This window comes from Pangasianodon hypophthalmus, chromosome 1, assembly GCF_027358585.1.
Source record: "Pangasianodon hypophthalmus isolate fPanHyp1 chromosome 1, fPanHyp1.pri, whole genome shotgun sequence".
Taxonomy (NCBI): Eukaryota; Metazoa; Chordata; class Actinopteri; order Siluriformes; family Pangasiidae; genus Pangasianodon; species Pangasianodon hypophthalmus.
The window spans coordinates 22,352,687-22,366,545 of record NC_069710.1 but is presented as its reverse complement, the minus strand read 5'-3'; the positions used below and the strand labels follow the sequence as shown (position 1 = coordinate 22,366,545).

Here is a 13,859-nt window from a genome sequence, read left to right as displayed (position 1 = left end):
GCCATTTTGGTCAGTCAGTAGCCTACTCAGCCAGCCCGCCTAGGTAGCAGACGTGCTTTCACACAGATAGTGTGTGTGTCATTATGGTAGGAACACATGACAGCTGAGGTTAAAAAATAGGAAATGTGTGCTTATTTAATGCTTAAATATATGTTTAAATACATACACTTATTTGAACTGTCAGTAACACAATGTAGCAAACGTTAATAAAGTCACTGCTGAGGACAAGGGTGCTGTGAAGTTAGCTGTATATTGTGCTATCACATTTGGGCTTCCTGTAGCCTACATGTGCAGGTACTGCACCCATTCATTCGTACACAATGAGGCTTTGAGTGACTTCAGTTTTTATTTTTATTTTCTATTGATCAAAAGAACATGCACTGAACTGTACACTAGATAGGAAACAATGTCTGGAAATGTAAGAGGAGGTAACATATCTCTGTCTGCGAGTTCATATGGACATATTGACACCATCGATAAGATTAATTTAATCCAGACCATTTATTTGCTCCATTACAACACTTGATGCATTTTAATAACACTGAGCTGCATTAATATAAAAGTAATGCCATTGTACTTTTATTTCAATAAAAAGGAACATAAGAATGGGTTTGTGTTAACCATAACAACCGAAGCCAATAATAATTATTAATTAATAATTCAGTGCACCACAACACATACAGTATGTCCTCCCTTTCTGGCTCACATTTAAATTATTTTACTGGAACATAATCTAACATAATAAATGCATGCATATAGGCCATACATACTGGGGGGGAAATGATATTAACAAAAACAAATGAAAATAATCAGTGTGAACATTAACAGACACCCATGTGATCGTCTTTTATAGGCACCACTGCTCAACTCCTCACAAAAACCAGTGGATCTTTCCTGTAGAAAGGCCAAATGAAGTTGCTGGTCATGTGCAGGCAAAAAGGGTCACATCATCTCCTGGTGGGATTCGGAGATAAGGAGGAGGCAGCTGTCAGTCTGCTGAAACCTCATACAGTCTGGAAACAGTAAACGTGCTTTACTCCTGTGCGAGACAGCAAATTAGCTAGACTCGCCAGCTCCTTTAAAAAGAGAACCTGTACCCCTGCTCATTCATGCAAGTATCCAAGCAGCCAATCATGTTGCATTTCTATTTTGTTTTTCAAACATCCTGCAAAGTTTGGATATCACCCAACTTAGGTGTTGTACAATTTGTTTTATTTTACAGTCTGTTGCCTGGAACTTTACATAAATTACCACCTCCTACATAATGCACACAACCTACCCTCACACCAGGAAATGTTGTGTTACTGTTTTTTTTTTGTTTGTTTTTTGTCAGTACACAGTATAAACATGTATCAAATAAAATTACAAAAAGTAGCATGTAGGCATCCATCTTAAATCAATAATACAGTGGCTTCAAAATCAACATTATCAGCACATATATTTACTTGTGAAAAATTAACAAACATTTCTGAAAGAATGTTAATGAAGGACAGAAATTTCATTTCAGTCAGCCATAACTGTAAAATGGTAATATACTAGCATAACTATTACCACAAAGTTTCTAAAAGAAATAAAAGTTACACCACAAAAAACACTGAAATGAATAAAGATCATTTAATCGTTCATGTATTCTTCTTTATGAGGCAAGAAAAAAAGTTGAGTATTTAGAAATATAATGAGCAAACAAGACAAGTCAATATAAACAGCTGTCTACAGAAATGCCCAAAGTCTCTCATTCTACTCAAACACAATATTAATTTTCCTCGTACCAATGGGTCTTCCATTTAATTCTTGGACAGCAGTGACTGCCTCACTGTGGCTTTCAAACACAACAGTTGCAGTGCCTGTAGGTGCTCCGCTCCTATTATACTGCAACGAGACCGACCCCGGAATTACTCTGTACCCATAGCAGAAGTCATAGATTTCATCAACCCTTATCTTAGAGGGTAGATTGAGCAACCTGACGCATGTTGGCCGATTAAATTGTTGGTCAGGTGGTCCATACTGATGAGGGTCAGAACCACACGGCCCCTGTCCATAAGCATCAGGGTTTTCAAAATGATCCACTGGACCACTGTTTCCAGGACCATAGTGAGGAGCATCTGGCATCAGGTCACAACTGTCCTGATACATTCGGTCATTAAGCAAATTTGCATCACCGCCGTACCTTGGCAAGTTCATCTGAAAGTTCCTCTCGGGCATACTGCTGTTGTCAATACCAAATTCTTGCATCTGAGCCCAGGTGATGCATTTCAGCATGACCTCCGATCCAAGAAATCTTTGCCCATTCAGAGACTGTGCCATCATTGCCTCCTTTTCTGTCTGAAAAATCACTAAAGCCTCACCAAGCCCAGCTCCTCTGTCATCATGGAGCAGGATAATCCTGTCCTCTGCAAGCTGGAATCCATGGAAGAAGTCCATGATCTCTACTTTACGGACATCAAAAGGCAGGTTGCGAACATATATGCACCGTTTCTCAGAGTCATAAACACTCTTTTGTGAACGTTCAGATGATCTGCTGGATCTTCTATGGTCTTCTCTTGGGTTATCAGTAGATTCTAGTATAGTGGCAATCTTCTCTTTGGAGACAGGAGACACATAAACAACGCTGTGGAGAAACGTTTCCTTGTGGTGAGCCAGGCCAGAACAATAGTCCTTTAGATTCTTGAACACCACAATAGCTGATTTGCTCCTATTGCTATTGTTATCAACAAAAATACTGATCTGGTCATCTGTCAAAGACACAGGATGGAGGAAGGCTTTTATATCTCGCTTTTCGACTGAATATGGGAGGTTTTCATACAACACACCAAACTCTTCACTGGAAGGAGAATGTGACCGATGGCGAACGGGGAGAGCGAGATCTTGTACGCTCTAAAGTGTGTTTTCTCTGACTTGCAACTTCTGGTACAACCGAGCCCCCTGATTTGACCCACTGATGCTCTGAGGCTGGCATAACTCTGATGTAACGTGGCCCAATATATTTTCGATCCCTCTTCAGACCTTCAATCGCATCCTCTCTGGTTCTAAATTTGACCAAACCACATCCATTAAACATTCCATAATTGTTTCGCATGAAAATTAGGTCATCAATTTGTATACCGTCAAAAAAGACACGAACATCCTCCTTCGTTGCTGAGAATGGCATTCCAGACAAGTACAAATACAGGCTATCTCCATCTCCTTCTTTCTTCTGAGTTCGAGAGTCATTAGGAGAAGCTAGGGGAGGTCTGTTTCCCATGGTTTGATTATCTCCTCTTCGCATATCTACTTTCATGTCCTCATTCAGTGACATGGGTCTCCCTTCGACTGCTGGTCTTTTGACAACCTCCTTGTAATTCCTCCTGTTATCGGCTTCTGATTTCCTTGTGCTTTCCTCAAGAACCTTCTGCATCTCTGACCTGCTACTCAAAAGTAAGTTGACTGGAGAGCCTTTAATGCATCCTCCTGAGCGAGTCATCGCTCGTCTTGCATCTTCATCGGATGCAAAAATTATGAATGCTTCCTCAAGTTCTCCGCCAATTATATGTACCCCACCATCGGGTATTCTAAGGCCAGTGAAGAAATTGCGAATGTCCTCAGAACCAGCTGTGATTCTAAGTCCCTGTAACCGGATGACCACCGCCATGATGGCACACACAACAGCACCTGCAGACAAAAGTACACATGATAGTGTTATCTCCATCTTGGCCATGGTCCACCATGTCACAATATTCAAGGTCTTCCTTTTTCCAAAACCAATGCTTAATAATGGACCACAGAGCAATTAACATATGTACACAGAATAAATTGTGACTTCCTGTTCTCAGTAACAAGGTTACTTGATCCCTTGACTTGGCCTCCACAATAACAGCACTCCAGTTCTCAAAAACACAAACCTTTAAACAAACGTGCATCCTGAGCAATCCAACATTCATTCCTTACAATTTCCTCATGATCAAAGCATGACCCATCTCTGTCAATGCAGAAATCGACAGACTGTTCGGTACTTTATAACACAACCACACTAATCGGATCCTTCTGTAAAGTCCACTCGAATGACAGTTCACACCACAATATAGTCTACTGCTACAACCAGAATGGATTCATGAACTGACATTCCACAAAGATTACATTCACCAGTTCCACCATGTCTGAAACTTCATCCAAGATCACTTCAGTCTTCTCCAAAGCACTTCATCATTCAATTTCCCTTTGAAGAATACAGTCACCAATTATTTCACTATGCCACTCCCAACACACAAGACTTACCTTTGAATTCAAAACACCTTAATCCCACTTTTCAGATACCATCTCATATAAACATGTTATCCCAAGGCCTGAAACATTATCTGGTGCAAATGTACAACTTCTTTCTTAAAGGCCAAGAAGTGAATGTCTTTATGAGGTACACACAGAGATAAGATCAACCAGTTTTTCAGTGAATGAAAGTTAGACATTCATTAATTTATTCATCTATCTTCAGTAACCGCTTTATCCTGGTCAGGGTTGAGGTGAATCCGGAGCCTATCCCGGGATTACTGGGTGCGAGGCTGTAATACACCCTGGATGGGACACTTGTCCATGGCAGGGGCATTATGTACACATACACACATACACACAGAGGCAATTTAGTGTAGCCAATCCACCTAATAGCATGTTTTGGAGAGGTGGGAGGAAACCCATACGGACATGTGAAACTCTGAACAAACAGTCACCCAAGCTGTTAGGAACCCTGGGAAGTGAGACAAAAAGTGAAGTATTCAACACATTTAAGTGAAAACCTAAATCAACATGACACTCTGTTATCCCAACAGTCTCCATAAATAAAATGACCTCATGTTACTTTGCCAACTGTTGAGAAAACAAAATTCAGCAACAAAAACAGTCACCAATGCCACCAAACCAGCTTCCAGGATGTATCTTTGGTTTACACACAGACAGAAAAAAGACGCCACCAATTTAACACCAGTTAAACACACCAAAAACACATGAAACATGTTAGCCATCTTGTATCGTGGTGACAAAGAAAATACCGCCAACTCGCCATTAGCCAAATAATAGCTTACATAATACTGTTACGGGACACGGTAGATTACTAGAGCAGTTAAAAACCCAAACAGATGTGATAACACACCAGGAAACGCACAAAACAGACCAAGATACTATTCCAGTATCTTATATTAACTTGTTAGCTGTAGTAGAAAAGTAAAGGCTTCAGAGCAGAACAATGCTAGGTATGGCCGCCATGATGACGCACATACAGAGCAAGACGCAAATCACAAGCGCAATACCGGATCACTTACACGAGCTGCCACGGACCAGCACCTTATTTAGCTTATAAACCACTGCTGTGCTTGTTTAACCAGGGTGGAAACAAGCTGGGTTTTTTGTAATTCTGTCTTTTTTCTTGACAAAAAAAAAAAAAAAAACGTGTCAGTAAATCAAGCTTTCCAGCAGCAAGCTAGCTAGAGGAGAGTGCTCTTGCTCGGCGCTAGTTACAGAGACAGAGCTGCTCCTCATACCGCCATCTACAGCACTGAGGACAGCAACACAGGCTAGCTGCTTCTGAAGCCGGAAATTTCAAAGAAATTCATTAATAAAATCATTAAATTGGGGTTACTAACATGCACAAAGTCACTTTACATCTTCTATTGCTGTTCAGGACTGTTAACAATGTTTACATTAATATTACATTTGTGCTGAACATTTACTATATTGTTTGTTTACAGTAACTCCTGGGCAAAAAAAGAAAAGGGCCAAAATGGCAAATATTAAGCTTTTAATGGTCCTAACAACAAATCATTGGTTAGAAAATTAGCAAGAATGAAACAAATGCTTTCCTGAGAGCTCCTGTGCCACCATTTGCTCGTTTACTTTTGCTGCAGTGAACTGTTTGGGGAAAAGCTAGAAACAGGGAAATTCACTTATGTACTCTTTTTGTACGCAAAGGTAAAATCATGATAATGATTAAAATGTTTGATGTAAAATTCAAACTAACACATGAACACATGTCTGGGTGTACAAAATTTTTCCAAAAATATCTTCTGGGATGTTTTTTTTTTTTTGTTAAAAGTTTAGTCATTATTCAGTTATCTGTCAGTTATCTGATGCAGCCCATCAAGGGCCACAAGGCTTAAATATTTAAAGAAATCAAAGGGAAAAGCTCTCTCATACTAAATTCCTTTATCTGTTCGTTTAATTCTTGCTAATTTCCTGACCACTGATTTGTTGTTAAAACCATTAAAAGCTTAATATTTTGCCATTTTGGACTTGGCCCATTTTTCCCCAGGAGTGTATAGTTTACAGTTTATTGTATAGTCTATGTTTACTGCATTTATTGACACTGTCACTGTGTTACTTATCCTCTTCTCTGACATTGTTTCGTGTTAAGTGTAGCACTGTGATTCTTGGAGAAATATATTTTGTTCCTAACTTTACACCTGTCTCTGATGAGCCTAATTGACATGATAATGTTCGTATTCGCCACTGGATCTGCACATACTCATCTCACTGTTCATATACACTATATGACCAAAAATCTGTGGACACCTGACCATCACACCCATATGTCGTTCTTTTCCAAACTGTTGCCATAAAGTTTGAAGCATACAGTTATCTATGATGTCTTTGTGTGCTATAGCTAAGAAGCAGCCTTTATTTGTCACATATACATTACAGCACAGTGAAATTCTTTTTCTTCACATATTCTAGCTTGTTAGGAAGTTGGGGTTAGGGCACAGGGTCAGCCATGATGCTGTACCCCTAGAGGGGAGAGGGTTAAGGGCCTTGCTCAAGGGCCCAACAGCAGCAGCTTGGCAGTGCTGGGGCTTGAACCCCCAACCTGATCAGTAACCCAGAGCCTTAACCACTGAGCCATCAATGCCCCCATTTCTTTTCACTGAAACTAAGAGGCCCAAACCTGTTCCAGCATGACAATGCCCCCATGCGCAAAGTGAGCTCCATGAAAATATGGTTTGCCAAGGTTGGAGTGGAAGAACTCGAGCCCTGACCTCAACCCCACTCACTGAACATCTTTGGGATGAACTGGAACGCCGACTGTGCACCCGGCCTCTTCACCTGACCTGCCTGATCTCACTAATTCTCTTGTGGCTGAATGAGCACAAATCCCCACAGCCACACTTCAAAATCTAGTGGAAAGCCTTCCAAGAATAGTGGAGGTTATTATAACTGCAAAGGAGAGTAAATCTGGAATGGGATTTTCAAAAAGCTTATGAGTGTGACTGACCAAGTGTCCACAAACTTTTGGCTATATAGTGTATACCTTTCTTTCTTTCTTTCTTTGGTTACTCTGCACTTTGAGTATTATACTCTGGCTAGATGATAAACTGCATTTTGTTGTAGTTGTAAACTCTGTGCGATGAAAATGAAGTCGAATCTAATCTAATCTAATCAGTCTTCTAACTTCACTAGTCATAACCACTAACAGCAATGTAATGTTAGTGCCCTCACCATTGAACTGTCACATAACTGCAAATGGAAAGTCTTGTGGTTTAAAAGTGACAAACAGAATCTTTTTTTTTAAATGAAAGCTGCGGTTAAAAAAAAAAGTCAAGACTCAGCTATTCCTGTCTTTGTGGGGACATTTGGTGTCCACCATGGTATAAAAACATATATACACAGGCTTACGAAAAAAAAAATCAGTTACTAAACCTTCATTCTAAAACTTTGCAAGCAGTAACTAACAATATAATCCAGCATTTACGAGTAAAAAAAATCCACACCAACAAAAGGGAACCTGCATTGAAATGTATCCTGTTTATTACAAACTGCAGCCAGCATCACTAAAAATGGGGTTGGGAAAATGTCATGCTTAAGATGCTACAACACAAAAATACATAATGTTCCATCATGTACAAAACCTCGCACATGACATCAGTCATACACAGTGTTTGCTGTCAAAAGAACATTACTGAAAAGTTAACATAAAGCATAGTAAGGTTTTCCCATAAACTATAAGGAAATCTAAAGCCTCAACATACACAAAGTTTTGCTGTGAGCTTGTCCACAAGCCATCCTAGGACAGTATTTTGATGCATTGTTTCCTTATAATAGGATCTTAATGTAGAAGAAAACAATTAGCCTGTGGTACTTAGAATTTTTTTTATTTATTTTTTTTATTTCAGTTACCATTTTGTTTTTTTGGAACTTGATAGTGTTCATGACAAGGGTGTGGATTTGGGGTTCTATGGTCATTTGTAAAGTACATTATACCACAGCACTGTTGAATGCTTGAATCTGATTGGACATAAGGTGTCATTATTTTCGTATAATAGCACAGGTAGCTCTGGCTTTAACATGAACATTAACATTAATGCACTCATTCCAATATGTTATTGTTTCTAATAGTGACAGCTCATACATAGGGATGTTCCACATAATCTAAGCCTAATAATAAGTGGATTTAAAAATGGGTTGTTATTTATCAAAGTAATTTTTATCTTTGATGTGGTGAGGTTTTGGAAGAAGTCTCGGTTGTAGGCATTCTTGGTCTCAGTACTGCTTTCCATTTTCTCTGTAAAATGACAGGCTGCGTCTGAGACTTGTGCGTACTTGTGTGTATGTGTGAGTGTGTGAGAGAGAGACAGAGAGAGACTGGTGAGGGAATGACTGTTTACTGCAGCTATAACATAGGTGAGAACAGTGTTTAGAGGCACTCCACTCCCGCTTCGTTTCCTACATTAAGGTTTTATAATGTCCTTTGTCCTGGTCTTCAGTCTCTTTTAGAAAATCCGGGAGACCAGACTAGTATAATTTTTGAGACATTCTGATACTCATCCACAGAATTCTCACTGCTATAAGGCTTGGGAAAGAGAACAGGTACCTCAGTGAACTCAGTGTTCAAGTTGTCTGGATTTGCTATTATGTCTCGAGTGAGCAAAACAGTGTATTTCTGACTTGACTGTATACTGTATGTGCATGATGACAAAAGGAACCAAGACACAAAGCTTTGATTCTAAGAAGGTCTGTATTTTCTTTTATCTCTTCTTTGTTTATTCAGTTTTAATTCTATGATGTGAATGGTTTCAACAATAAAAGCCAGACCATGTGTTTTTTCACCAGCAGATACAGCTAGAGATATTTTTATGTCCTTGAACTTTAAAAATGCTTGCAGATGAAGACATTTTAAAACCTAAGTACACAACTAGGCATTAAACACCATCCATGGATATCGCATTAATAGATTCATGATTCAGTGACAGCTCTAAGCATCACTGAGTCTCATACTCCTCAATGAGACCGGAAAGTGTATTTAATGCCCGCTGAAATTCTTCCATCTCTATGCCGTAACGTTCATACCAGTGTAGATAGGCTCGTGCACTTAACATCTCTGTGGCACGTTGAGCTACATGGCCTAATAACCTTGTGACACTGCTGTGGTTGGAACATACAGTGAGCATGCGGGTGGACAAGGAGCCATTAGCCTCATTTCGGGGATCTGGAAAATAAGGAAAAGAAGTTATACATGTTGAGTTTGGCTCTGTATCCTTTCATATTCTAGCATTCTCACACAACTGCTTACACTTAAAAAAATAAATAAATAAAAAAAAAACCCTGACCAAATGATGTGGAAAATGTAGCTCACCAGTCCAGTGGTCAACAGGAAAAGGATTCCAGTGGACACACCTATGTGCTTGTCGCAGCTTCTGCAGGACATTTGAATCGATAAATGAGTTGTCCCGGTTGCCACGTGCAACTGCCAGCACAGCACGACTAGAATACTGCACTCAGCCATAAGGAATAACCAACACACAAAAATAAACAGTAACCCTACACAAGAACAGGAATTTCAACTCTAGTCCTGGGTATTCTAAGCATCACTGAGACTCAAACCCCTCAACGACACCTGAAATTGTATCTAATGCCCACTGAAATTCCTGCAGGTCTATATCTTTTCCCTTTGACCAATATAAACAAGCATAAATTTTAGCTAGAGAGAGCTAATGTTAGGTGACTATTTCATTCTGTAGCATATGTGCTGTTTATGAGTTTGCAGAATTAGCAGTTACACCACAGTATCTTTGATGCCAGTCACTGCTGCTGGATCAGGCAGTCACAGCTAACCAACTGACAACAAGCTTGTGTTGAGAGTTTGTGCCATGATGTGTGACATTAAAATTATTTTATTCTCATAACACTCCTGTAATATTGAGTTGTGAATACTTTGGCCACATTACAAACTGCATACTACCATACTAAATAATATGTCACTACACCAATGGTATTAATATTTACGTACATTCTTTATTGTGCATTGTGCAATTTGGGACACAGTCTTGAATTCTATCTAAATTATTGATGCACACAATAAAAGAAAAACACAACACACCCCACATTTAAAAAAGGTTCTTCTGCAAGTAGCTTCCAGAAGCATTTTCTGCCTGCATCTACGTCCTGTAGCTTTAAATATATGAAAGGAATGTAACTTATATATTCCTTTAAAAAAACAATTTCTGTTACAAACCTTGCTTTATTGCATTCATTTGCGAATTGTAAAAATATTAACAATTTAGTTTTGTTTGACAATTGTGTATGTTACTGAATATAAACAATAATGTTTGTTAAACAGTTTTCAATAGTCACAGCATAAAAGAATTTGGACTATCAAATTCTTTTATGGTCTGTGTGTAATATTTAAGTACTCTCAGATAGTCTTGTAGGCTTTGAATACCAGTTTTAGGAGTAGTGCATGAGGCTTGAAACTAAGCTCTGTGACTTCACCAAACATGCAAATTATACCCATTTACATAATGCCTATTTAAGGATACAGGTTTTCCATCAGGTGAATGCTGAAGCAGATTCTTAAGTGTTTCACTGACTAAAGTGTCCCAGTGCGACATCTCACTAGAGAGAAGCGTAAGAAGTTATTAGCAACGTACAAACTTGCCATTCATTAATACGTATTAGTAAAACATCCAAAGACACACACAAAAAAATCTCAAGATATTAAAACATAATCAGCCTACTGAGCTGATCGCAACTTACCTAGCAGAAGCCTGAGTGGTGTAGAGTAGTTTGGCTGTAGGAATGGGGCATACAGACCTCACCAACTCCCATGGCTCCATTCCCAAACTCTGGCCACTTTATAGAAATCATTGATTACACTATATGGCCAAAAGTGTGTGGACACCTGACCATCACACCCATATGTGCTTGTTGAACATCCCATCCCAGATTTAGTCCCCACTTTGCTGTTATTATTACCTCCACTCTTCTGGGAAGGCTTTCCACTAGATTTTGGAGTGTGACTGTGGGGATTTGTGCTCATTCAGCTACAAGAGCATGAGGTCAGGCACTGATGTTGGGCGAGGTGGCCTGGGGTGCAGTCATTGTTCCAGTTCATCCTGAAAGTGTTCAGTGGGGTTGAGGTCAGGGCTCTGTGCAGGTCACTAGATCTCTTCCACTCCAACCTTGGCAAACCATGGCAAAGGTCTTCATGGACCTCGCTTTGTGCACAGGGTCATTGTCGTGGTGGAACAGGTTTGGGCCTCTTAGTTTCAGTGAAGGGAAATTGTAACGCTACAGCATACAAAGACATCATATACAATTGTGTGCCTCCAACTCTGTGGGAACAATTTTGGGAAGGCCCACATATGGGTGTGATAGTCAGGTGTCCACATAGTTTTGGCCGTATGGTGTGATAATAGTACTAAGAACACTAGAACACATATTGAATTAAAAGGAATAAAGCATCAACTCTTTGGCCTAAATAAGGTAAGATTAAACAGTAAGATGAAAACAATTTTGATAATGATGTCATGCTCAACAGCCAAATTTGGCACAGAATCACATTTACCTGCCTGTAGTAAGAGAATTCACTGGCATCAGGAGTCCAGCCATGCATGAGGTTATGTGGGCATTCATTGCTGAGAGTGTGTTTTGTGGAAAACCACAGGAGACAGCTCCAAACCCTGCATGTGATTTCTGTTGAAATCCAGCGCGACTTAATACATGGTCATTATGAAACAGAAGTATGCCGTCAGCAGACCTGTGAGTTAGGGAGAACTTAGTTGCATAGAACTGTAGAGTATAGTTTATGTACAACTGATCGAACAAATTAACATTTGAGAAACCTGTGTAGTGCTGCTAGACTCAGTAAAGTGTTGTAGTGCTGGAGCGGGCTCTCTCCGCTTTGATGAGGGACCACAGACACAGTCAGGATATGACCCACAGGAAACTCCTCACGAATTTCCTCACATAGCCGTGAACCAAGACCTGCTCGCCCATAAAGGTGGAAATAAAGATATACAGTCTCTAATGGAAACAAATGGAGGGATTTCATTTGTCTTCTTTATTGGATAAATGTCCTTTCCACACTGACGATAGAGTTCACTGGTTTTGATGAAGTAATTAAATACTGACTGCAGGGCCATACTGCTCACCAGACCCTGTGCCTCCACTCAGACTGTGCAGGACAACCGTTCCACCATAGTAATCTCGTCTCTCCGCCTCTCGACGCACTGCCTCCATTGTATGCTGGAGTAAGCCATTCTCACCTTCACCTCGGCCTCCATAGTAACCTGTTTTATAGATACAAACAGCTTGGGTTACTTTGTTTTTCAGAAACACAGCAAACATACCACAACATATAATGCACCATGCGGTAATAGAAGTACATACGCCTCTTTTTAACATGGCCACATGACTTATCTCAGACGACTGTTATAATATTTTATTTTAATTGTTATTGTCTTCAAAAACATTGGTTTGCAAAATTTACGTTTTTATTGTCTTTATTAGGTGTAAATACTGAAATGGTTGTTTTTGTATGCTTAAAATGTTAGGACATGAAACAAGTTAACTTAAAATGTAACCTAAAATAAACGTCACCCTTCTAAATATTTGTGTTTTATTACTTTGTAACAACTGGAAGCATAATTTCTCAGAAACTTAACATTTAAGTATAATTGAGGTCTATATAATGTATATTAAATATCTGTATCTTGAGCTATATAGAGTGTATTTGCATTGTTTGGCACTGAGCATGACTCTTGACTGACCATATGCCCAGTTTCCTCCACGTCCTCCTTTCCCCTCAATAATGTTGGATGGATGGATTTCCCTGGATGAAAGAACTAAAATTGAAATTTCACTGACAACATAAATGAAAATGTTTCAGTCTTTAGGATTATGACTTACTTATTTTTGACAAACTCAGCAGCTTTTCTGAGGACTTTGGGCTCAGTGTCAACACACACTGCTGCTAGTTTACCCTCTCTGGAGCTGAATGGACATCTAGAAATGGACAAAAAAAAAAAGATATTGTCTTAAAAGGAGGATAGAAAATATGAATTTGTATGAGATTTGTTTGGTTTAAAAGTTAGTTAGTTACCTTTTCTTGTGCTGAGTTGACTTTTTGGTTATGAGCTTCCACCAGTCCAGGCCCAGCTGATTTCCACACTGTCCAACTTGCAGCACTATAGCAGACATAGTGCCTCTTAAACAGCCTCTCAAAGACGCTAGGAAATCTTATAGCGTTATTACACGCCTAATCAATGACTTAATGTTCGTTACTTCATGTTCGTTACGTAAAATAACGGCTACATAACTGATATCCTAATACAGAGTCCCTAAACTAGCCTAAGTGATGATGCTAGCTCTCGGAGCTAACTGAGTACGAGTTTGTTTTAAATCCGTGGAACAAACACACGACTAGTCGCCACTATCATGTAGCCGCATCGACCTGGCCTGCTTTGACCGGTTATAAGCGGTCTTTCGGAGCTCGACTGAAGTGTGCTTATCAGTGTCGTCTTGGCTTTGAGTGCAGTTGAAGAGGAGGAGTCGAAACCGGTGCATTGTATCGAGTCAGGATAGTGTGAGCTTGCCCTGGCCGTCTTCATTAGACCATGAAGCAAAAA

General features: G+C 39.6%; 2 protein-coding genes across 2 annotated transcripts; both read right to left on the bottom strand.

Annotated features, from left to right (window-relative positions):
* Positions 1-482: 482 nt before the first annotated feature.
* Positions 483-5,488, bottom strand: rbm12bb (RNA binding motif protein 12Bb). The gene is given in 3 exon segments (XM_026939998.3): positions 483-2,851; positions 2,853-3,648; positions 5,286-5,488. Coding segments are annotated over 2 exon segments (1,890 nt in total). The 5' UTR covers positions 3,629-3,648; positions 5,286-5,488; the 3' UTR covers positions 483-1,737.
* A 3,461-nt stretch (positions 5,489-8,949) lies between these two features.
* Positions 8,950-13,467, bottom strand: LOC113542508 (uncharacterized). The gene is made up of 10 exons (XM_026940094.3): positions 13,334-13,467; positions 13,141-13,236; positions 13,002-13,063; positions 12,384-12,521; positions 12,075-12,216; positions 11,798-11,989; positions 10,987-11,082; positions 10,770-10,845; positions 9,587-9,722; positions 8,950-9,439 (listed from the first exon to the last, which is right to left on the bottom strand). Exons 1-10 carry the CDS (start codon positions 13,429-13,431, stop codon positions 9,213-9,215), a joined length of 1,263 nt encoding a protein of 420 aa, XP_026795895.3. The 5' UTR covers positions 13,432-13,467; the 3' UTR covers positions 8,950-9,212.
* Positions 13,468-13,859: the final 392 nt, after the last annotated feature.

Bases quoted from the DNA above. Each gene is read 5' to 3' on its own strand.
- LOC113542508 (XM_026940094.3), bottom strand. From the start codon at position 13,431: ATGTCTGCTATAGTGCTGCAAGTTGGACAGTGTGGAAATCAGCTGGGC. The intron at 13,064-13,140 runs GTAAGTCATAAT...TCTTTCATCCAG, and splicing joins GCTGAGTTTGTCAAAAATAA to GGAAATCCATCCATCCAACA. The intron at 10,846-10,986 runs GTAAGTTGCGAT...GCTTCTCTCTAG, and splicing joins ACCACTCAGGCTTCTGCTAG to TGAGATGTCGCACTGGGACA.